At 46.6% G+C, this 23,174-nt stretch overlaps 1 protein-coding gene across 1 annotated transcript; it reads left to right on the top strand.

The window, feature by feature from the left end:
* The first annotated feature begins 4,400 nt into the window (after positions 1-4,400).
* On the top strand, positions 4,401-17,033 carry LOC145536634 (histone-lysine N-methyltransferase PRDM7-like). Its single transcript, XM_081566157.1, has 10 exons — positions 4,401-4,563; positions 5,440-5,538; positions 5,927-6,050; positions 6,359-6,466; positions 10,523-10,572; positions 12,600-12,756; positions 13,588-13,689; positions 13,906-14,177; positions 14,659-14,726; positions 15,848-17,033. The coding sequence occupies exons 2-10, from the start codon at positions 5,464-5,466 to the stop codon at positions 16,092-16,094; spliced, it is 1,203 nt and encodes a 400-aa protein (XP_081422283.1). The 5' UTR covers positions 4,401-4,563; positions 5,440-5,463; the 3' UTR covers positions 16,095-17,033.
* Positions 17,034-23,174: the final 6,141 nt, after the last annotated feature.

Genomic DNA, 23,174 nt, shown 5'->3' with positions numbered 1-23,174 from the left:
GAAAAGGGAACCCTCTTACACTGTTGGTGGGAATGCAAACTAGTACAGCCACTATGGAGAACAGTATGAAGATTCCTTAAAAAAACTGGAACTAGAACTACCATACGACCCAGCAATCACACTACTGGGCAAACACACCAAGGAAACCAGAATTGAAGGAGACACCCATACCCCAATATGCATTGCAGCAGTGTTTACAATAGCTAGGACATGGAAGCAACCTAGATGTCCATTGGCAGACGAATGGATAAGAAAGTTGTAGTACATATACACAATGGAGTATTACTCAGCTATTAAAAAGAACACATCTGAGTCAGTTCTAATGAGGTGGATGAAACTGGAGCTTGTTATTCAGAGTGAAGTAAGTCAGAAAGAAAAACACCAAAACATTATCTTAACGCATATATATGGAATTTAGAAAGATGGTAACAATGACCCTATACACAAGAGCAAAAGAGACACAGATGTAAAGAACAGACTTTTGGACTCTGTGGGAGAAGGCGAGCGTGGGATGATATGACAGAATAGCATTGAAACATGTATATTATCATATGTGAAATAGATGACCAGTCCAAGTTCGATGCATGAAACAGGGCACTCAAAGCGGGTGTACTAGGACAACCCAGAGGGATGGGATCGGGAAGGATGGGATTGGGAGGGATGTGGGAGGGGGGTTCGGGACAGGGGGACACATGTACAACCGTGGCTGACTCATGTCAACATATTGCAAATATTGTAACGTAATCAACTGCCAATTAAAATAAGTAATTTTTTTTTTTTTAAGTAGCAAGTCGAGATACCTGGAGTAACAGGTAAGTTTGGCCTTGGAGTACAAAATGAAACAGGGCAAAGGTTAACAGAGTTGTGCAAAGGAAACGCACCGGTCATAGGAAACACCATCTTCCAACAACCCAAGAGAAGACTCTACACTCGGACATCACAAGATGGTCAATACTGAAATCTGATTGATTATGTTCTTTGCAGCCAAAGATGAAGAAGCTCTATACAGTCAGCGGAAACAAGACCGGGAGCTGACTGTGGTTCATATCATGAACTCCTTATTGCAAAATTCAGACTTCAGTTGAACAAAATAGGGAAAATCCCTAGGCCACTCAGGTATGACCTAAATCAAATCCTTATGATTATACAGTAGACGTGACAAGTAGATTCAAAGAGTTAGATCTGATAAACAGAGTGCCTGAAGAACTAAGGACGGAGGTTCCTAACATTGTACAGGAGGCCATGATCAAAACCATCCACCAAAGTGAAATGCGGAAAGGCAAAACACTTGTCTGAGGAGGCCTTACAAATAGCGGAGAAAAGAAGAGAAGCTAAAGGCAAAGGAGAAACGGAAAAAGATATACCCATCTGAATGCAGAGTTCCAAAGAACAGCAAGGAGATATAAGAAAAACCTCTTAAGTGAACAATGCAAAAAATAGTGGGAAACAATAGAATGGGAAAGACTAGAGATGCCTTTAAGAAAATTAGAGACACCAGGGGAACATTTCATGCAAAGATGGGCACAATAAAAGATAGAAATGGTATGGACCATTTCTGAAGCAGTAGATATTAAGAAGAAGTGGCAAGAATACACAAAAGAACTATGCAAAAGAGGTCTTAATGACCCAGATAACCACGATGGTGTTATCACTCACCTAGAGGCAGACATCCTGGGATGTGATGCCAAATGTGCCTTAGGAAGCATCAATATGAAGAAAGCTAGTGGAGGTGATGGAATTCCAACTGAGCTATTTCAAGGCCTAAAAGATAATGCTGTTAAAGTGCTGCACTCAATATGCCAGCAAATTTGGAAAACTCAGCAGTGATCACAGGAGCGGAAAAGGTCAGTTTTCATTCCAATCCCAAAGAAAGGCACTGCCAAAGAATGTTCAAACTCTTGCACAATTGCACTCATCTCACATGCTAACAAAGTAATGCTCAAAATTCTCCAATTGATGTTTCAACATATGTGAACCAAGACCTTCCAGATGTTCAAGCTGGATTTTGAAAAGGGAGAGGAACCAGAGATCAAATTGCCAACATCCAGTGGATCATAGAAGAAGCAAGAGAGTTCAGAAAAATATCTACTTCTTATTTATTGACCATGCCAAAGCCTTTGACTGTGTGGATCACAACAAACTGTTGGAAAATTCCCAAAACATGGGAATACCAGACCACCTTACCTGCCTCCTGAGAAATCTGTATGAATGTCAAGATGCAACAGTTAGGAGCAGACATGGAACAACAGACTGGTTCTAAATTGGGAAAGGTGTATACCAAGGCTGTATGTTGTCACCGTGTTTACTTATGTGCAGAGGAAATCATGCAAAATGTCGGGCTGGATGAAGCACAAGCTGGAATCAAGATTGCCCGGAGAACTATCAGTAACCTCAGATATGCAGATGATACCATACTTATGGAAGAAAGTGAAGCAGAACAAAACAGCCCCTTGATTAAAGTGAAAGAGGAAAGTTAAAAAGCTGGCTTAAAACTCAGCATTCAGAAAACGAAGATCATGTCAACTGGTCCCATCACTTCATGACAAATAGATGGGGAAACAATGGAAACAGTAACAGACTTTCTTTTCTTGGGCTCCAAAATCACTGCAGATGGTGACTGCAGCCATGAAATTCAAAGATGCTCGCTCCTTCGAAGGAAAGCTCTGACCAACCTAGACAGCATATTAAAAAGCAGAATCATTACTTTGCCGACAAAGGTCCGTCTAGTCAAAGCTATGGGTTTTTCAGTAGTCGTGTATGGATGTGAGAGTTGGACTATAAAGAAAGCTGAGTGCCGAAGAATTGATACCTTTGAACTGTGGTCTTGGAGAAGACTCTTGAGAGTCCCTTGGACAGCAAGGTGGACCCTTAATGAACATGTCTGTAAATTTAAAGTGTTAGTCACTCACTCATGTCTGACTTTTTGCAACCTCATGGACCACCAGGCTCCTCTGTCCATGGGATTCTCCAGGCAAGAATAGTGGAGTGCATTGCCACACCCTCCTCTGGGGATCTTCCCCACCTAGGGATTGAACCCGGATCTTCTGCTGTGGGCAGATTGCTTACCGTCTGAGCTACCACGGAAGCCTGAACATGCCTGTTCCCATAGATTAAAGCTTCCCCACCTTTGCGATTTAGAGGGACACTGCTCTGGAAAGCCGCATGGTGTTCTCCATAGTTCTGCAAGTAATGCACTTTTCCTTCCCATGAGGTTTGGCTGGGTTGTATCTTCTGGCTCAACACCCACCAAGAGGTAAACTCACTTTTCTGGTAACACTTCTCCATCCAGAGTCCGAATCACCACTAGATACTAATTCTACAGTCAGTCATCTTGCTTCCAATACATGGAAATCACCTTATTCTTCTGTGAGCAAATCGACCTAACGGCCAGAAACAGCGTCCCTGTGTTATCTTGTGAAGCCAGTAGGTGTCAAGCAAACTCAGCTCTGTGGATCCACTGTCCTCCAGCTCGATGCGTCGTTTTACAGAAAACACTTGCAAGACTTTGAGGTTTCATTTATACCTCATTTCTGAAGGCTTTTGATACCTACATTAAATACACAGATTACTCATCAGTGCCACTTCAACTTTGAGGTTAAAAATCCACCAAGTTTTTTCTAACATACCTATTCCATGCGTTACGTTTAAATCTTTGGCCATATGTTGTTTATCCTGTGTCTCATTAGAATTTGGAGAAGGCAATGGCACCCCACTGCAGTACTCTTGCCTGGAAAATCCCGTGGACGGAGGAGACTAGTAGACCATGTAGTAGTAGACTAGTAGTAGACCATGGGGTCGCTAAGAGTCGGACATGACTGAGCGACTTCACTTTCACTTTTCCCTTTCATGCACTGGAGAAGGAAATGGCAACCCACTCCAGTATTCTTGCCTGGAGAATCCTAGGGACGGCGGAGCCTGGTGGGCTGACGTCTATGGGGTCGCACAGAGTCGGACACGACTGAAGCGACTTAGCCACATTAGAATTTAGTTAATTTCACCGTTTTCCCCTGAAGAATGCAGTACTCACCCCATAGGAGTTTTTGCCAAAACTGGATTTGACAAGGTAGGGCACGGGTGGGCCTAGGAGAAAGTCCGGGAGCACGACTACCATCTGGTGGAGCCGAGATTCTAGTTGAGGGCACTGGAAGGAAACATCCAGCCTGAGGACAACCCGCCCACTTGAGGATACAGGCCTAAGAGGCAATGCCTGAAAACAAGCAAAAATGCCCAGGATGCATCTGCGCGATGGAGGCGTCTCGACAGACACGCCCCCTGAGCAGCCATTCCCCGAGCGGTTGGGTGGGGCCTCCTCTCGCCACACCCTCTCGACGCCTATTGGCAGGACTGCCTCCGTCACAAAGCTGATTGGTCGCTTGTGCCGCACAGGCTACAGGCTGGCTGCCCGCCCTTCACTTCGCCTCAGAGTGGGAGGACTCGCCGCCATGCCGCTCTGAACGAACCTCGGGCTGGGGTTGGCAGTGCCGCTGGACAGCTGGGAGACTGACCGGAACGCGCCCTGCACAACCATCATAAACCCTTACCGTGACTGCTTCAAATTCCAGGGTGAGAGGCCGCAAATCCCGTCCTCTTTGAAGAACCTGGGTCCTAACCTGAAGGGAGCTTGCGTCTCGTCAGCTTCAGGGACTACACGCCCCTTCACCTGCAGAAACACCGAATCCCCTAGTGCCGTGACCCTCAAATACCTAGAGTAACCCCAGTTCCCTTCAGCCTGAGGCACGCTCAAAATAGCACCCGCAGAGAGACCAAATTTCCTTAACCTCGGAGACCCTGAATACCTCAGCCTGGGAGCTCTTAAAACTCTTCGTCCTCAAGATGCCCACTGTCCCGCCTGTCAGAGACCTAAACCCCCTTAATAAGAAACCTCCGATTTCCTCAGCCTCAAAGATCCCAAGTTCTCTCACCCTGCACATTCTACATCAGCCGAAACACCCCCAGTCCCCTCTGTCTGAGTATCCCAGTTCCTTCAGCCCCTGTGTCCCAGATCGCAAGTGAAGCGACTTGTGCCTTAACCGTAGAACCCATGTTATGCCCAGATTTTTCCGAGTCCCCAGGCGGAGATCCTCAAAACCCTTCTTGGAGAAATATTCCCTCTCCTGCACTGGAACAGAGCCCTGATTTCAGCACGACCCCAGTCCAGCAGTTAGGGGCTTCCAGGTCTCCTCAGGACTCCCTCTGTCACCCACAGACATGTCCCTCCCAGTGCCTTTCCTCAGAAGGGCTGAATTGTAGGGGAACCATAGACACCAAATCTAGTTCACATTAGGCTGGCCTGTCATAGCTGGTCAGGATCCGTCCATCCCACTAACACCCTCACTCCGACTTTCTCCACACCTTCCTGCCCTGGACACTCCACCCAAGGAAGACAGACCAGGCTCTGGACAGTGGTCTGGGCTATCTCAGCATCTTCTTCTTCCACAGGCACCTTGGCATTGAGGCAGTCCCATGGCCACGATCCCGAGCAGGTCTCCAGAGGAGAGCACTGAGGGAGATGCTGGGAGAACAGAGTGGAAGCCCATGGTGAGGTGGCATAGCTGGGCTCTAAGCCAGCTTTATAAGAAGGACATGGCACCGGTCCCTGAAGGACCACAGACTGCTTGCCTCGGCAGCTTAGCGAACTTCTCTGTGAACGTACACAGGATGAGAATGCCTGGTCCTCTCTGAGAGGATGGGGTGGATTGGGACAAAACAGGACACTAGCATCATCAACTGCTCTGTGTCCAGGGAGAGTTGGGAAAATGCTCAGTGTTTGTTCAGTTAAGCAGGACACAGGCCGCAAGAACTGTCTCACAGAGACCATCCAGTAGCTTCAGGCTACTTACTCCCTGCACAAAAGGTGGAGGAGAAGTCAGCTCTAAGGTCTGACATATATTAGTAAGTCACTGATGGAATCTACTATTTTCCTTAGGCCAAAGATGCTTTCAAAGACATTTCCATATACTTCTCCAAGGAAGAATGGGCAGAGATGGCAGAATGGGAAAAAATCCGATACAGGAATGTGAAAAGGAACTACGAAACGCTGATTGCTATAGGTAACAGGAAGTGTTGGGTGCCTATGAGCCTGGGAAACATGAAACAGGTCTTCAGCCTCAGTGTTTACTTGGCCCTCTCTTAGGTGGCTTCATCTGCTCACAGTTCCCTTTTGTGTGGAGACAAACCTGGAGGAAATTTTTATTGTTTTGTACCAAAGTGGGGTTGACCCTGGCAGTGCAGAGCTCACCTCTTGCCTTGTTCTACCTTCTCCGAGCCCGTCCTACCGATTTCCCTGACTTTGTGACACTTTCCATTGCTTCTGTGCTTTGTGCCTCCTTCTTAAAACATATATTTTGCTGCTTTCCAGGTTTCAGAGCCATTCGACCAGCTTTCATGCATCACCGCAGGCAGGTCATCAAACCCCAGGCAGATGACACTGAGGATTCTGATGAAGAATGGACACCAAGGAAGCAAGGTGAGGGGCCAGGAGGACTTAGAGGTGTCAAGAAACCAGCCTGGGCTTAGGTCTCAACTGCATCTCAGCCATTAGCAAACAAAACATAATTTTCAGCATTCTGAAGTGGTTGTGGCCGAATATTGACATAAGCCTGAATGGAGGTGAAGGTATAGGTTTTCCAGTGTAACTCTCAGAAGTTTTATGTTTAAAATTTATCATTCTTTGTAAAAAGAATTATTTTTGCAAAACATCCTTAATGAAAGGCAATTAAACATACCTTAGACTATAAATTCACCAAAGAGATTTCTAATACTAATCTCATAATAATTCGGTTATTGGATTAAATCTCTTAGAAGAGGAAATGATCAGCATATTATGTCAAGATACATTATTTATGTGTGTATAAAAAGTACCCCCACATGATCTTCTTACCCTAAGGTGAAACTAATTCTTTGTTTTGATTCCTGGAAAGGGTTTGAGAGAACTATTTATTCTCCCTGATCTTTTCCACATTTCACTGATCAGAGACAGCATCAGGTAAATAAAAATTGAAGTACAATCATTATAAAATAGAAGTGAGCAGCTCACTTCCTCTTCCACTGCTCAGAGAGTTTAGAAGAGTTAATCTGCCTAGAGTAAACAATTTAGATAGTTCTAGGGCTCTCCATCTGTGGATTTCTGTTTTCCCAGATTTCTAAAAATGATTTATTTAGTTTTGGCTGCACTGGGTCTTCGTTGCTGTGCACGGGCTTTCTCTGGTTGTGGTGACTGGCTTCTTGCTGCAGACCACATGCAGGCTCAGTAGTTTGTGACACACAGGCTTAGTTGCCCCGCAGAAAGTGGAATCTTCCTGGACCAGCGATCAAACCTGTGTCCTCTGCATTGTCAGGCAGATTCTCATCCACTGTGCCACCAGGGAAGTCCATCTGTTCCCTTAGGTTATTAAAACTAGTGTAAGAAACATGAGAACCAAAGGTTTTGACATGAAGAGAGATTCTTCATAGGGAATAATACCCCATGGTTCACCGTGCCTCTACACATCTTTGCCTTCTTAATTTATGAGTGTATGGTACACTATTGCTAACTATGTACACATTGCTCTACAGCAAATCTGTAGAACTTTTTCATCTTACAAGCCTGAAGCCCTACACCCATTTAGCAACAATTCTCCAATTCTTCCTCCTCACAGACCTTCCCAACCACGATTATATTTTATGTTTCCATAGATTTGATTAATTTAGATACCTCACAGAAGTGGAATCTTGAAATATTTGTCTTTTTCTGATTGGTTCACTTCACTTAGCATAATATCATCAAGGCCCATCTTTGATGTAGCATATGACAAAACTCTAATATTTTAAGGCTTCAAAACATTCCATTGTGTGCATGTGTATATAATATATAAAAGATATACATAACTTTTACCTGTTTATCCACCAATGAGCATTTAGATTGCTTCCACATCTTGCCAACTGGGAATAATGCGGCAGTGACCATAAATGTGCACATGATTTATTCAAGATCTCGCTTAACATTTTTATGGAAATATACTCGGGAGTTGGATTGCTAGATCATAGGGCAGTCCTAATTTTCTGAGGAAACGCCATACTGTTTTCTATAAAGCTTGCAAGATTTTACATTTCCAGCAACAGTGTATAAGGGTTCCAGTTTCTCCATATCCTTACCAAACTTGCTATTTTCTTTTTATTCATATTGGCCATCACAGAAGGTATGAGATAATTTCCATTGTAGTTTTAATTTCTATTTCCCTATTGATTAGTAATCTTGAACATCTTTTCATATGTTTGTTGGCCATTTGTGTATCTTCTTTGGAGAAATGTCTATTCAATTCCTTCTCCCACTGTGTTAGTCAGCTCAGGCTGCCATAGCAAACAGACTGCATAGCTTAAACCACAGAAATTTGTTCTCTCGCAATGCTGGAGCATAGAAGCTTGATATCAGGGTGCCATCGTGGTCAATCAGGTTTTCTTCCTGGCTTATACGTAGCCTTCATACTGGTGTATGCTTATTAACCCCTTATCAGATACATATTTTACAAATAATTTCTACTGTCCTGTAGGATGTCTTTTCACTTTGTTCCTTTGTTTCACTCTGTTCCTCTGTTTCACTCTGTCTCCTTTGCTGTACAGAGGTTTTAAGATTCATAGTCTCATTTGTCTATTTTTACTTCATTACTAATACTTGTGCACTTGATATCATATCTAAGAAATCATTGCTGATTCAATGTTGTGAAGCTTCACCCTTGTTTTTTTCCCTAAGAGTCTTATCAAGTCTTACATTTAGGTCTTTAATCCATTCTGAGTTGACTTTTCTTCATGATGTAAGATCTTCATTATTTTGCATATGGATATTTTGTTTCCCCAGTGCCACTCGTTACAGGGATTAAACTGTCCATGTTGTCTCGACACCCTTGATGAAGATCATTAGACCATGTATACAGGAGTTTATTTCTACCTGTCTATTCTTTTCCATTTATTGGTATGTCTGTCTTTATGCCAGTGGGCTTCCTCAGTGGCTCAGCAGGTGAAGAGTCTGCCTTCAATGCAGGAAACACAGGAGATGTGGGTTCAATCCATGAGTTAAGAAGATCCCCTGGAGAAGGAAATGGCAACCCCCTCCAGTATTCTTGCCTGAGAAATCCCCTGGACAAAGGAGCCTGGTGGGCTACAGTCTATAGGGTCGCAGAGAGTCAACATGACTGAGCAACTAAGCATGTGCTTTATGCCAAAACTACACTTTTTGGTTACTGTACCTTTGTGATATGTTCTGAAATCAGAGGCCTCCAGCTTTGCTGTTCTTTCTAAGATTGTTTTGCCTATTTAGGGTCCTCTGAGATTCCGTATTAACTCAAAGATGGATTTTCTATATCTGAAAAAAATTCCATTGGGATTTTAATAGGAATTGCATTGAATCTTTAAATTGCTTTAGGTAGTATGAACAGCTTAATAATAGTAAGTCTCCAAATCCATAAACGTGAGACACCTTTCTATTTACTTATGTCAGATTCCTTTCAGCAATACTTTGTAGTTTTCAATCTATAAGTCTTTCATCTCCTTATGTTTACTCCCAATTATTTCATTCTTTCTGATACTATTATAAATAAGATTATCGGGACTTCTCTGGTGGCCCAGTATCTTAGACTCCACACTCTCAGTGTGGAGAACTTGGGTTCAATCCCTGGTCAGGGAACTAGATCCCACATGCCACAACAAAGACCTGGCACAAATCAATAAATAAATATAATAAAAAAAAAACAACTTAGCTCGTGACTATAGCTTTAAAAAGTAAAACATAAATAGGATTGTTTTCTTATTTTCCTTTTTGGAATGGTCGTTCTTCATGCATGGAAAGATACTTGACTGTTGATTTTGTACCGTGCAACTTTCTGTGCAGGTTTTGTGTGTGTGTGTAATTTTAAAAACAAATACAATATTGTAAAGTCAAAAAATAGATAAATAAACCAATTTAAAATAAACAAAAAAATAAAAGCAAAAATAAAAATTTTCTGCACATAAAATCATGTCCTCTGTGAACAGACATAGTTTTACTTCTTTCCTTCCAAATGGAAGCCTTTGGTTTCCTTTTCTGATCTAATGCCCTGGCTAGAACTTTTAATATTATGTTGAATAGAAGTGTTGAGAATGGGCATCCTTGTCTTTTTTTCTTGATCTTAGAAGTTTTCAGCTTTTCACTGATGACTATGATGTTAGAGATAGACTTTTCATATATGACCTTTATTATATTGCAGTCACATCCTTCTATTTTTAATTTGTTGAGTATTTTTGTCATGAAAGTCTAGTAAATTTATTAGATACTTTATGGACATCAGATGAAGCACAGATGAAGTTTCACTTTTTTTTTTTAATGTTAATAAAGTTATGTAATGCTCCCAGTGGAAGTATAGGAGTTGATGATACAGAAATCACTTTCCATTCCTCCTTTGTAAATCCTCGTCCTTGACACTCTCTGGCTCAGAATTCTGTGTCCTTAATTAGAATGCCCAGAGTTTGGAAACATTTACCAACCAAAACACTGATTCTCATCATTTTTTAGGTAAACCTTCTGGGAAGGCCTTCAGAGGGCAGCACAGGAAACACCAGAAGGTGAGTATTTCCCAAATCCTGTTGACAAAAAGATCCTCCTCATGGATCCAGTCACAGGTGAGAATAGGAGAAAACACGGAGTTCCTGGAGACTGCTGCCTTCCTGTCCTGCATCTTTAGCACAATGTCTGATACCATCACCATCTTTATAGTTAGTAAGAACAGCAACAACAGTAGGCTGTTCTATTGTTACACTGTTTTCACAATATTTCAGACTTTGAGCATTTTATGTGAATAAATTTACTGAAACCTTAAAACATTCCTACAGTACCTATAAGTAGGTATATAGCTATCACCATTATAGATCAAGAAACTGAGGTACAAAAATGTTTGATTACATGCGTGAGATCACAGTATCACTGGTGGTACAAGCTAATCCAAAGCACCTTCTATAACCCCCTTACCAACTGGTTAGAACTTCCATAGTTCTATAAAGTTTCTTCATACATCTTTATATCATTCATCTGAGAGATGTTTTCAACCTCAGTTCTTTCGTGTTGTGCCAGTGAGGGATCTCGGACTAAGGGAAGCTTAAGGACATGTTGGGCAGTTTGTAGAGTGGACGGTCCAAGATGAAGAAGGTGGCATGATCCCTACCTCAGAGACTCCTACTCCAATAAGAGGAAGTAACTCACAGCCCTGACAAGCCTCAGGTTTATGACTCAAAAACAACAAATAAGAAAATAACTGAAGGACTTCACATAGGTTACCTGCTTTTGAGTAGAAACTCATCATCTGGACATGATTTCAAATGCTCATTCTTGTAGGAGGAAGTAACAAGTCCTTCCTCTGAGCTCTGATTAGACAACTCTCCTGTTTGGAATCGTTTGTTTAGCCTGACCCTGTTTTGTGAGCTTTGAGAGCGTAGCCCATACCCGTTAATTCTCAGAAGTCCAGGCCCAGCTCAAAGCACCCGAGGGCCCTCTGAATGTTTCGTCAATGAGTGACTCCACATGTAAACATTCATCTAAGAATAAGAAGGTCAAGGAATACTGAAGATAGTATTTGTGAGCTAGACTTCAAATATAGAGGCAGTTGAGGGGATATATTGATGGTAGGGATGTACGCTCACATTCATACTGTATTAAACAGCTCACACAACGATTTGTTGAAAGTTATTAAATTTCATGTCAACTATAACATTAAGACGGAGAAAGCAATGGCACCCCACTCCAGTACTACTGCCTGGAAAATCCCATGGACGGAGGAGCCTGGTAGGCTGTAGTCCATGGGGTCGCTAAGAGTCAGACATGACTGAGCGACTTCACTTTCACTTTTCCTGTTCATGCACTGGAGGAGGAAATGGCAACCTACTCCAGTATTCTCGCCTGGAGAATCCCAGGGATGGCGGAGCCTGGTGGGCTGCTGTCTATGGGGTCGCACAGAGTCGGACACGACTGAAGCGACTTAGCAGCAGCAGCAACAGCATAACATTAAGAATTAGCATGTATACCAATTTATGGATCAGGAAACTGAGGAGAAGCAGCTAGTCGTACAGCCTTCTTCAAGGAGAATTGATGAGGCCAGCTACTTTAATTCCAAACATTGTCTCTAGGACGTGGCAACCTGCAACATTCTGCTCATTTTCTTTATTGTCTGAATGTGTTTTGTGGATCATCTTTTCTCTTCTCAAACTCACTGCTTTGTCACCTTATTTTCCAGATGTGTTTCGTCCCCTCTGTAATTTTCCCTACTTCCTTGTCCATCAAAGGTCCACTAATTAATAGGAAACCTCACGTATTTCTCTATGAGCCCTTACCCTCTTCCTTCCCTGACCTCCAGCTGTTCTCCCTGCCTTGCTCTCACTTTTATGCAGAAAGTTGAAGGGAAAGAACCTTAAGATGTGAATTCTAGTTTTGATTCACTACCCACTTAGGTCCTTTTTTTTACACTGCAGTGTTCAGACCCCGCCTCCACCAGGTATTTCCAACAATTGTCAAAGTATTAACTAAAGTCATCCATGTGAAAACACTTCATACAGTCCTAAAGAACTAAAGAAATGCATGTTGTCTTTTACTCACATGGAAGAGAATGTCCAGGGGACCATTAAATAAGGGAAATAGTTTGAAGAAATTGTCGGGAGCAGCAAAATTGCTGAAGAAAAGTGGCTCCAAGCAGGCTCAGAAACCAGCGCCCCCTCCCAGAGAAGCAAGGACCCCTGGACAGCACCCCAGACACCAAGTCGGTAAGAGAAAAATTGGGGAGTTCCTCTAATTAGTTCCTCCAATCTCTATGGAAAAGCTAATAAGTATGGCCTAGGTGTGTGGTGTGGACTTTGGATAGGCGTGGGTTTAAGCTGGACTGATCTGAGACACGAAGTTAGCACTGAGGCCTTGGGAAAATCTTATACATTTTCTGAGGTCCTGATTGCTCATCTGTAAAGTGAAGATACGGATACAGAACTCATACAGAGTTTGGAAGCATTGCATTAAATGCAAAAGTGCTGACACCTACAAGTAGTTGAATAAATCCAGCTGTGATGATAGGGACCACGCCTTGTTAATATTTATACACAAACCTCTACTCAATGTCTTACGTGTCATGCCCTTAACATATATTTTCTGAGTACATGTGTCAGTGAACTATTTCCTAAGTAAGAAGGTTGGGAAGTTAAACCTACTAACGGGAACTGCAGGAAGCTAACACTGAACAGGGCATCTGTGCTCAGTGTGGAGCCTCAGTGTCCTGAACCAGTAGTTAAAGGCAGAAGAAACAAAGGATAGAGAAGGGACTTCCTGGTGGTTAAGTGGTTACGACTCTACACTTCCACTGCAGGAGGTGTAGGTTCCATTCCTGGTCAGGGAACTAAGATCCCACAAGCCGTGCAGCATGGCCAATAAATAAATAATGTACCATTAAAACATAAAAATACAAAAGTAAAAGTTTGAAAAATAAATGTGAAAAAGTTTTAACAAACTGTATAGATGGACAAGCAGGAGATCTCACACTTTCTGATAAAACAGGGACTAACTCCCCAGACCCATCCACCTTGCTTAGCTTCTGTTCTCCATCTTAGAACTCGGAAGAAAGGAGACTGAAGTGAAGAGGTACAGTCTACAAAAAAGAAAGGGCCATGTGCACAAAGAGATCAGCGAACCCCAGGATGATGACTACCTCTGTGAGTGACCCCACTGGCCCATTCATGGAGAAGGGGTTATGAGACCTTGGTACAATAACCTCACCTCACCATTTGGTCCCCCAGTCATCCCCTTCCTCTATGACTTGGGGTACAGGATCGAGGCCAAAGGCCGTGAGTGCCCCAGTTCTTTCTGAAGATCTTTACGACCAGCAACATCACTATACCTCCCCTCATCCCTGTTGCTCTCACCTCCAGATTGTGAGGAGTGTCAGAACTTCTTCATCGACAGCTGTGCTGCCCACGGGCCCCCAGTCTTTGTAAAGGACTCTGCAGTGGAAAAGGGGCATGTCAACCGCTCAGCCCTCACTCTGCCCCCTGGGTTAAGTATCAGAGTGTCGGGCATCCCTGAGGCTGGGCTCGGAGTGTGGAATGAGACATCCTATCTGCCGCCGGGCCTGCACTTTGGCCCCTACGAGGGCCAGATCACAGATGATGAAGACACCGCCAGGAGCGGATATGCCTGGGTGGTGAGAAATAACCCTCTTTCCCTGTCCTCTGGCCTCTAATCGCTTGTGTGTGATGGTGGGGGGTACTTCATGTTTACATGCAAGGACATGGATGGTGATGACATGGTCGGCAGTGACACAGTCAGCCCTGTGTACTGTGTGCACTGGGCGTGGACACAGGACTTCTATCTAAAGGTCAGAGGAAGGTGGGAGACAGTGGTGCAGGCACACAAGACTTCTATCTAAAGAGGAGAGGAGAGGTGGGAAACAGTGGTACAGGCATATAGAAGTGACTTGTGGAGCCCTTGCCTTCAATGTACCAATAGACTCAGACTTGAAATGATGATTAAGGAGCTTACTGTGTGGTCTGACTGGTGGTTGAATCCATGCAGGCTGAAGAGCACCAATGACAGCAGAGGGAAAATTCTTCTATTACTTCCTACCAAAAAATAAAATAAAATAAAATAGAGAAGAAAGCTTGTATCTCTTTTCTGACACTCAGGTCACCAAAGGGAGAAATAGCTACGAGTATGTGGATGGAAAGGACACATCTTTGAGCAACTGGATGAGGTGAGTGCAGGGAGTCTGCACTTTGTAGACATCGCTCCTCCCTCAAGTCCACACCCCTTTTCCTTCTCAGCCCGTCTCCCTCAAAAGCTTTCACATCTTTCCTCTTTTCCCTCCATATCATGCTCTTTCATTTCAAAAGACATTAGAAAGAAAGAAAGAAAAATATACCATGTGCCCTCAAAATATGTCTATATGTTCAACAAAACTGAGGTACTTGAAAACAACTTGAGGAGTCTAGATTCACCAGGGACACTTCAACTCACTTAACTGACACTTACCAAGCACTCTATGTCCCAGTTTAGACAGGGAACTTCGTTACTGAAGCAGATCACACAACCCATGTCCTTTTGGAGAACATACTGAAGACAGACATTAACCAATTGATTTTAGGAATAGTAACCTTAATTTTTCTATTTTTGAATAATGGCACAGTGCCAGGATAACCTAACATGGGAGACCTTGAGGCCATGTGGCCAACAGCCTCCCCAGGATTGGTTCCAGTGAGAAGTGGGCCGTCAGGCCTGAGAAGGAATGGGGGGCAGGATGGCCGTGAGCATGGCCGTTCTCTGAGGGCCTCTCGTTTCATCAGGGCAGGCAGAAAGTGATTCAAGTATTACTGCTCTGGGTCTCAGGCTATGTCAGAGCATTCTCCATGTTTCCATGGGAGGGGGTGGGCAAGTGAATAGGACCCTGGATACACGTGGTGAGATTGGAGAAAAGCCTCTGGAGAGAAGGCAGGCTGGGGTGAGTGCTGAGGGGTGTGTGCTAGCCTAGGAGCACCAAGTCCTGTGGAATGAAAGAGAACTTAATTTAGAGTTTAGAGGAGCTGGAAGTCACCAGTCTTACGGACAGTCCAGGTGGAGACAAGTCTGGAACTGGGCTCTGGACAATGGCTAATTAGGTAAGGAGAGAAAAGCATTCCAGCCAGGAAGAGGACCGGAAACAGGATCTGGAAATAGGAATTCACACACTCAGGTCGAAGGTGTGAACAGAAGGTCCCCATGAGGGGCGGTGGGAACCATGGCGGCCTCAGAGCCTGAAAGCAAGGAGCTGGGTGTGGTCCGACAGTGGAGGGGTCTCGTCACCTGTGGTTTCTTTCCCTTTCCCGGCCTTGACCCCAGGTATGTGAACTGTGCCCGGGATGACGAGGAGCAGAACCTGGTGGCCTTGCAGTATCACGGGCAGATCTTCTACCGAACCTGTCGGGTGGTCAGGCCGGGCTGTGAACTCCTGGTCTGGTATGGGGACGAGTATGGCGAGGAACTCGGCATCAAGCGGGACAGCAGGAGGAAGAGCAAGCTCAGGGCCAGAAGAGGTGAGCGCCGCCCCTCTTCCAGCACCCCACCCCATCCCGGGGAGCTTCCCTAGTCTGATTCTGAAGCGGAGTCCAAGCCAGTCTAAAGTCAGTCAATTAAAATGCCTCAGAATTTGATTCACTTCATAAGACTGTTAGCAAAAACATATTAAAAATATTAGTTCTAATTTTCAATATTTCATGCAAAAAATATGCAACATCACCTTCTGCTGAAAGGCTTAGAAGCAAAAAGCAAGTTTTCTAGCACCTACCAGCTCTCTCACCGTTACCAGTCTCTTCCTCATTTCCTCCCATTTCTAAGGGACGTGCGTACAGTGATTTGCATTCAGTCACTGTTTCAGTTTGTTGTCATGTGAGTTCATACTCTGTGCCAGACGGGGCTCCATGCACTGAAACAGACAGAACCACTGCCTTGGGGGCAGCATGGGCTTCATACCAGACAGGGGCTGGGGCTCTGAGGAAAACTAGTGCAGGAAAAGTGCCTCGGATCAGCATGAGCAGAGAGTGGGGTGTGGCAGAGGATGGTGGGGCAGGGTCTCTGCAGAGATAACACCTGTGGGAAAGGATTCCAGGCAGGGGAGCAGCCAGTGCTGCAGCCTCAGGGCCGCGAAGAGAGGCCATGCCAGTGGTCTCAGGAGCAAGCACAGAGGGAGAGGAAGGAGGCTGGATGGAACACCGAAGCCTCAGCGCCCGTGTCCATGTGCAGGCCCCAGGGGTCTTCCTGGGTGACACAGAACAACCGTGCGGCTATCAGCTGCAAGCGGCATGTTCTCTGTGCTAAGATGATGCTTCAGTTCATTTTTGGGAAGAGACAGCAGCAGGGAGTCCCCTCAGAGGTCAGTTCATTGCCAGACATGAGGGGAGAGTGGGCTGGGTGAAGATGCACGGGAGTGAGGCTGTGAGAGTCTGGCTGGAGATGTATTTTTAAGCAGGACTTCCTCGTGCATGTTAAATGGACTAAGACTGAGTGAAATAAAAGAGGTATGAATACTTGTGAGGCTTGAGAAAGGACATGCCTTTATTTTATGATCTATAGACAACTGAGAGAGGAGCAATCTGTGAACCAATTGGGGCAGCAGGAGCCAGAGACCTGTAGTCAGTGGGACCTGGACCTCTTGGTCTCATCCAGTCTCAAACCCACTTCCTGTAGAGTGGTTTCTTTGAAAGGCTGCTCTTTGAACAAGCCTCCACACTGCCAGCAGTGGGTCTTCTGCACGTCCTGTTTTAAGTATGAAAAGCCCCATTTCCTCCCCCAGATCTCCCAGACTCGCCCTCCGATGGGCTGGCAGGTGAGCTCGTAGTGAGAGACAGAGGGGCGTGGGTGGGGGCTTCCCTCAGCACAGCCACTCTACAGACGGGTTGGGGGGTCCTGCGACACAAAGACATAAAGCATGGCGCCTGCTCTCAAGGGACCCAGCCTCTCCTGAGTGGCAGTGCGGAGCCATGGCGTTGCTCTGGTGTGTGTATGTGCATGTGTGTGTACACGCTCCTGTAGGTACAGGTGCACAACATGCCTGTGTGCATGTGTTCAGGGTCTGTGTGTGCACGGATTTGCATGGGTGTGCGTGCACAGCAGCAGAGAGCAGTGCTTATAATATTGTGTGAGGTCTGTACTCCAGGGAGTGTGCCAGGCCAGCAGGGTACATGCACACTGAGGCCCAGGATGGAATCTCCAGACCCCAAGGGTCATTGGGTTCTGTGGTGGGGGAACCGGGGGCCAAGGCCAGAGTGAGACATTCAGTGCCTTGGCCAGCAGCCAAGAGAATGGACTGGACACCGCAAAACTGGACACAGGGAAAGACGTGTCAGGGACATGGTTTAGCCAAACTCCAGGAGACACCCCAGGGGGCAGGGGTACAGGTGTGAGTTCAGAAACGCATGTTGGTTGGGAATTCTGAGTGACTGATGCCAGAGGTCAGCCCTCTCCTGCCTGGAGTGGACGTGTGTCCATCCCCTTATAAGTCTGAGAAATGGGAAACTGCAGACTTCTCTCCAAGAGAAAGGAGGATGGGGTTCTGGAGAGGGGAGAAGAGCTCTAGAGACAGACAGACTGAGCCACAGAGAGAAATGGACAGAGACATGAAGAGAGACAGACAGAGGCAGAGCGAGGGGAGAGAGAGACACAGGAGGTAAAGTGAGGGTTTGAGGGGGAGCAAGGGAGGGGGGAGACAGGGACCAACAGACAGACCCCAGCAGCTCAAGTCTGTTCTCCCTGAGGCTAGAGCTGGCGTCCCCCTCCAGAGGGTCCCCCTCCTCTTGGGGCTGTAAGGGGACCCAGTTGAGCCTGTGGGGTCTCCAGGTATGGGGGCTTCCATCCCAGGGGCGATGGAACCCAGGCACTAGGTCACACCCCCTTCACTCCCCAGAGGCGTTCACTCCATCTGATGGGTGTTGCTGCAGTAAAAGTGATTGGACAGGCTCCCAGGAGGAAGCACCCACCTGAGCAGCTAAGAAGCGGGGAATGCCTCCAGTCAGGGTCTGGGTGTCCCCTCTCTGCTATTATGGGTGGGTGTCCTGGTGGGGCGGGGACACAGGAGTAAAAACACTATAGAGTCTTTACCCATGTAGGGCCAAGCGTGGCCATCCCATCATGCAAGGAGATGGTTTAAAACACAATCACCTGGAGACATGAACCATGACTTCTGAGTGGCGGCTGCAGACTTTTGTCCACCCACCCAGACCCTGATCTTGCTCCCGAGCCTCTGTGCTTGTCTTTCCACATGGGAGAGGGGACAGAGCCCTGTTCATGGTATTGAAGGTGATCTGAGGGTCCAGGAAACCCCTCCCTCACCCACCATGTACTGGAAACAGTTTCTGCAAAGACCCCTCCCTTTGACTCAGATCCTTACTTCCCTAACCTGGCCACACAGACCACTCCCTCCCTGGGATCATCAGTCGGGGCTGACCTGGTCATTCCCAGGACCAGTCAGAACATGGGCTTGTGACCCACCGGTTCCGCCTGCCCGGCCCCAAATGCAGCCACTGTCCCTGCCTGGGCAGAAGCCTCCCCTCACAGCTCCTCCTGAGTCAGGGCCTGTGGTCCACATGCCATCAGGACTCCTTTCATGGCAAACACATGCCTGGGCCTTTATTTTTGTGTTTACTGCTCTCCACGGACAGGGGTTGTCTCTATTCTTAAGGTCCCCTCTCTATAGTAATATTTCCCTTCTGTTGTCATGGTCCCCCCTCTATAGTAATACTCCCCTTCTATTGTCATACTCTCCCCTCTACAGTAATAGTTCCCCTTCTATAGTAATAGCCCCCTCTAATATCATAGTTGGAGAAAGGCATGGCAACCCACTCCAGTATTCTTGCTTGGAGAATCCCATGGACAGAGGAGCTTGGCGGGCTCCATGCAGTCAGTCCATGGAGTCACAAAGAGTCAGACACGACTGAACGACCAACACTAATGTCATAGTGTTTAGAGTAATAGCCCTCTATTCTCAAAATTCCACTTCTACAGTAAGTGTGCTCCTCTACTGTCATAGTCCCCCCTCTGTAATAATAGTCCTCCTTAATTGTATTACTCCCCTTCTATTGTCATAGCCCCCCCTGCAGTAATAATTCCTCTTCTACAGTATTAGCTCCTCTCTATTGTCATAGTAACAGTTTCCCTTATAGGGTAACAGTTCTCTATCAGAGAACTAATAGAGTAATAGTTCTCCTTTATTGTCATAGTCTTCCATCCCATACACTAATAGTCCTGTCTCTATTGTCATACTTCACTTTCTATTGTAATAGCCCCCCCTCTGCAGTAAAAATCTCTCCTCTACTGAAACAACCCCCCCTCTAATGTCATAGTCCTTCTATATAGTGATAGTCCCCCCTCTATTGTCAAAGTTCCCTTTCTACAGTAGTACTGTCATAGTCCCCTCTCTGCAATAATAGTTCTCCTTGATTGTAGTAATCCCCTTAAATTATAATAGTCTGCCTCTAATATCCCCCTTCTAGAGTAAAAGTCCTCCGTTGCTATAATCTCCCTCTACAGTAAACGTCCGCTTCTACTGTCATAGTCCACTCCCTATTGTAATAAGTCTGTCTCTGTGGTAATAGTCTCTCATCTAATAATCTCCCTCTGTTGTCAGTATTCCCCTTCCACAGTCAAAGTCCCCCTTCTACTATAACAGTCCTGCCTCTATCGTCATAGTTTCCCCTCTACACTAATAGTCCCTTTCTGTTGTCCCTACTCTATATTAATAGTGCCTTCTCTGTCATAGTAGTCCCCCTCTATAGTAATAGTCTTCCTCAATTTCAGTAGTCCCTTTCTATTGTAATAGTCCCTGTCTGCAGTGATAGACCCTCATTCATTATAATAGCCCCCCCCAAGGTAATCGTCCTCTTCTATTATAATAGTCCCTCTCTCTTTGTCGTAGTCCCCTCTGTTCAGTAATAGTCCCCCCTCTACAATGACAGACCACTCTCTGCTATAATAGTCTCACATATACTATAATAGTCCTCTCTCAACAGTGAGAGTCCTCTAATGTAAGAGCCCCCCTCTATGGTAAGAGTCTTCCCTCATAAATAGTTCTGCCTCTTCTGTAATAGTACCCCTCTATAGAATGGTCCCCCTCTATTGTAATAGTTCCCTTTATTATAATAGTTCTCTGTATTGGCATAGTCTCTCTCCTACTGTAACAGCCCCCACAGTATCAGAGTCCCCCTATTATAAATTTTCCCCCTCCACAGTAATAGTCCCCCACTACAGTGAGGGTCGTCCTTTATTATGAGTCCCCTGTCCACAGTAGGGCTTCCCTGGTGGCTGAGCTGGTAAAGAATCCACCTGCACTGCGGGAGACCTGGGTTCAATCCCTGGGTTGGGAAGATCCCCTGGAGAAGGGAAAGGCCACCCAATCCAGTATTCTGGTCTGGAGGATTCCTTGGCCTGTATAGAGTCAGCCAGGACTGAGTGACTTTCACTTTCTCCACAGTAACATCCCCCCTACATGGTCATAGCCCCATTTATTGTTGTATCTCCCCTCTATATTAGTCACCTCTCTACAGTAATATTGCCCCTCGTACAATTAAAGTCCTACCTCTATGTAACCATCCCCTCTCTAGAGTAATAGTCCTTCTCCCTGAAGGACTCTTATCCTCCTGTAATAGTCCCCTTTCCTCTTCACAATAACCCTTCAGAATAAAAGTCGCTTTTCTAATCCACATATTCAAGGAGATGCAAGTAGAACACACAGCAAAACAGTATGTCAGAACCCCAAGCACGGCACCATGGGGAGCACCTGTGGATGTGTGTGCTCCGTCACATAGGGCTCCTTTGGTGCGTCTGTGTCACCATCCTGGGGACACCTGTGGGTGTGTGTCTGTCTTCTCCTCACAGAGGAGACAGGTCCCCATAATACAGGTCACCTGCCCACTGGGTGTCCTGTCCACATCTCTCCCCATAACACAGGTCAGCTGCCCACACATGAGCCCTCCTGTCTCCACATCCCTGGACCTCTGATCCATCAGAATCCGGGTCAGTGTTTCACAAGCACTTCATCCTCCCATTTGTGCTGGCCTGAATGGTGGTGGGTTGACTGTGATGGGAGGAATAACGTCTCATCGCCTGTGAACACCAATCCTGTACTTGCAAGACACTCTCCCGTCTCCCAGGTACATACCTGTGGGTCACCTACCCTCTGTTCCTTGTCTGTGAACCCCAGCTCTCTGGTTTCTTAAGTGCAGATTTGGGAGTGCTCAGCAGTAGTGCCACCCAGCCTCGAGGCCTCGGACAGCACCCCAGGGAGCAAGCCGGGTGCCCCTGCACACCCCGATGGCTTCTGCTCCATGGGGCGCTTCCTTCTATGGGTCTGCCGTGCCCTCTGCGTTCTCAGTCCACTTAGGTGAGCAGGTGGGGCGCGTGAAGGTGAGGTCAGGTTCTGCCCCCGCGGGTCCACAGTGAGACACCAGAAGAGGCCCTGTGTGACCTCACGCACGTCTGTGGGTGGTGGCAGGCACAGAGGCGATCAGGAAATAGTTCTCAGGTGAAGAATGGATGGAGCAATGCGGGGCCAGCAAACCCAGCACATAGCTGGTCCTGTCATCCTGCTCACTCGGTCCCCTGCATGGTCAGCAGGCTTCAGGAACACCAGGCTCCTAGACCTTTGCCCAGGATCCCAAACTCACCAGCTCCCTGAAATGCTCACAGGGTCCCCCAGATACTCGCCAGCCCCCTGAAACGCTCACTGGGTCCCTCAAACTCACCAGCCCCCTGAAACGCTCACTGGGTCCCCCAGATACTCGCCAGCCCCCTGAAATGCTCACTGGGTCCCCCAGATACTCGCCAGCCCCCTGAAACGCTCACTGGGTCCCCCAAACTCGCCAGCCCCCTGAAACGCTCACTGGGTCCCCCAAACTCGCCAGCCCCCTGAAACGCTCACTGGGTGCCCCAAACTCGCCAGCCCCCTGAAACGCTCACTGGGCCCCCCAAACTTGCCAGCCCCTTGAAACGCTCACTGGGTGCCCCAGATACTTGCCAGCCCCCTGAAATGCTCACTGGGTCCCCCAAACTCGCTGGCCCCTTGAAACGCTCACTGGGTCCCCAAACTTGCCGGCTCCCTGAAACGCTCACTGGGTCCCCCAGATACTCACCAGACCCCTGAAACGCTCACTAGGTCCCCCAAACTCGCCAGCCCCCTGAAAGGCTCACTGGGTTCCCCTAACTCAACACCTGTGTGAGCCCCTGCTGTCTGAACTCTGGTCTCTGTCGGACATCTGAAGCTCTGACCCCTGCGGAGGCCAGAGTCTGGGTGGGTGATGGCACAGCTTGGTGACTGCATGGGCAGGTGACCCCATGGGTTACTGGTCACATGGGCGGGAGACCATGTGGGTTGGTGACTGCGTGGGTGGGTGACTGTGTGGGTGGGTGACTGGTTTGAGTTGCTGACTGCAGGGTGGGTTACCATGTGAGTTGCTGACCCGGTGAGTGGGTGACTGCATGGGCGGGTGACAGTGTGAGTGGGTAATCATGTGGACAGGTGACCACATGACCTCGCAGATTAGTGACCCCATGGGTGGGTGACCACGTGGGTTGGTGGCCACGTGAAGGGATCACCACATGGGGTAGTGACCACGTGGGCAGGTGACCATGTGAGCTGGTGACCACATGGGTTGGTTGGCCACATGACTCCGTGGGTTAG

Source organism: Giraffa tippelskirchi, chromosome X (genome assembly GCF_054371585.1).
Source record: "Giraffa tippelskirchi isolate mGirTip1 chromosome X, T2T-mGirTip1v1.2.pri, whole genome shotgun sequence".
In the NCBI taxonomy this organism is placed as follows: Eukaryota; Metazoa; Chordata; class Mammalia; order Artiodactyla; family Giraffidae; genus Giraffa; species Giraffa tippelskirchi.
This window is presented reverse-complemented; position numbering and strand designations above follow the sequence as displayed.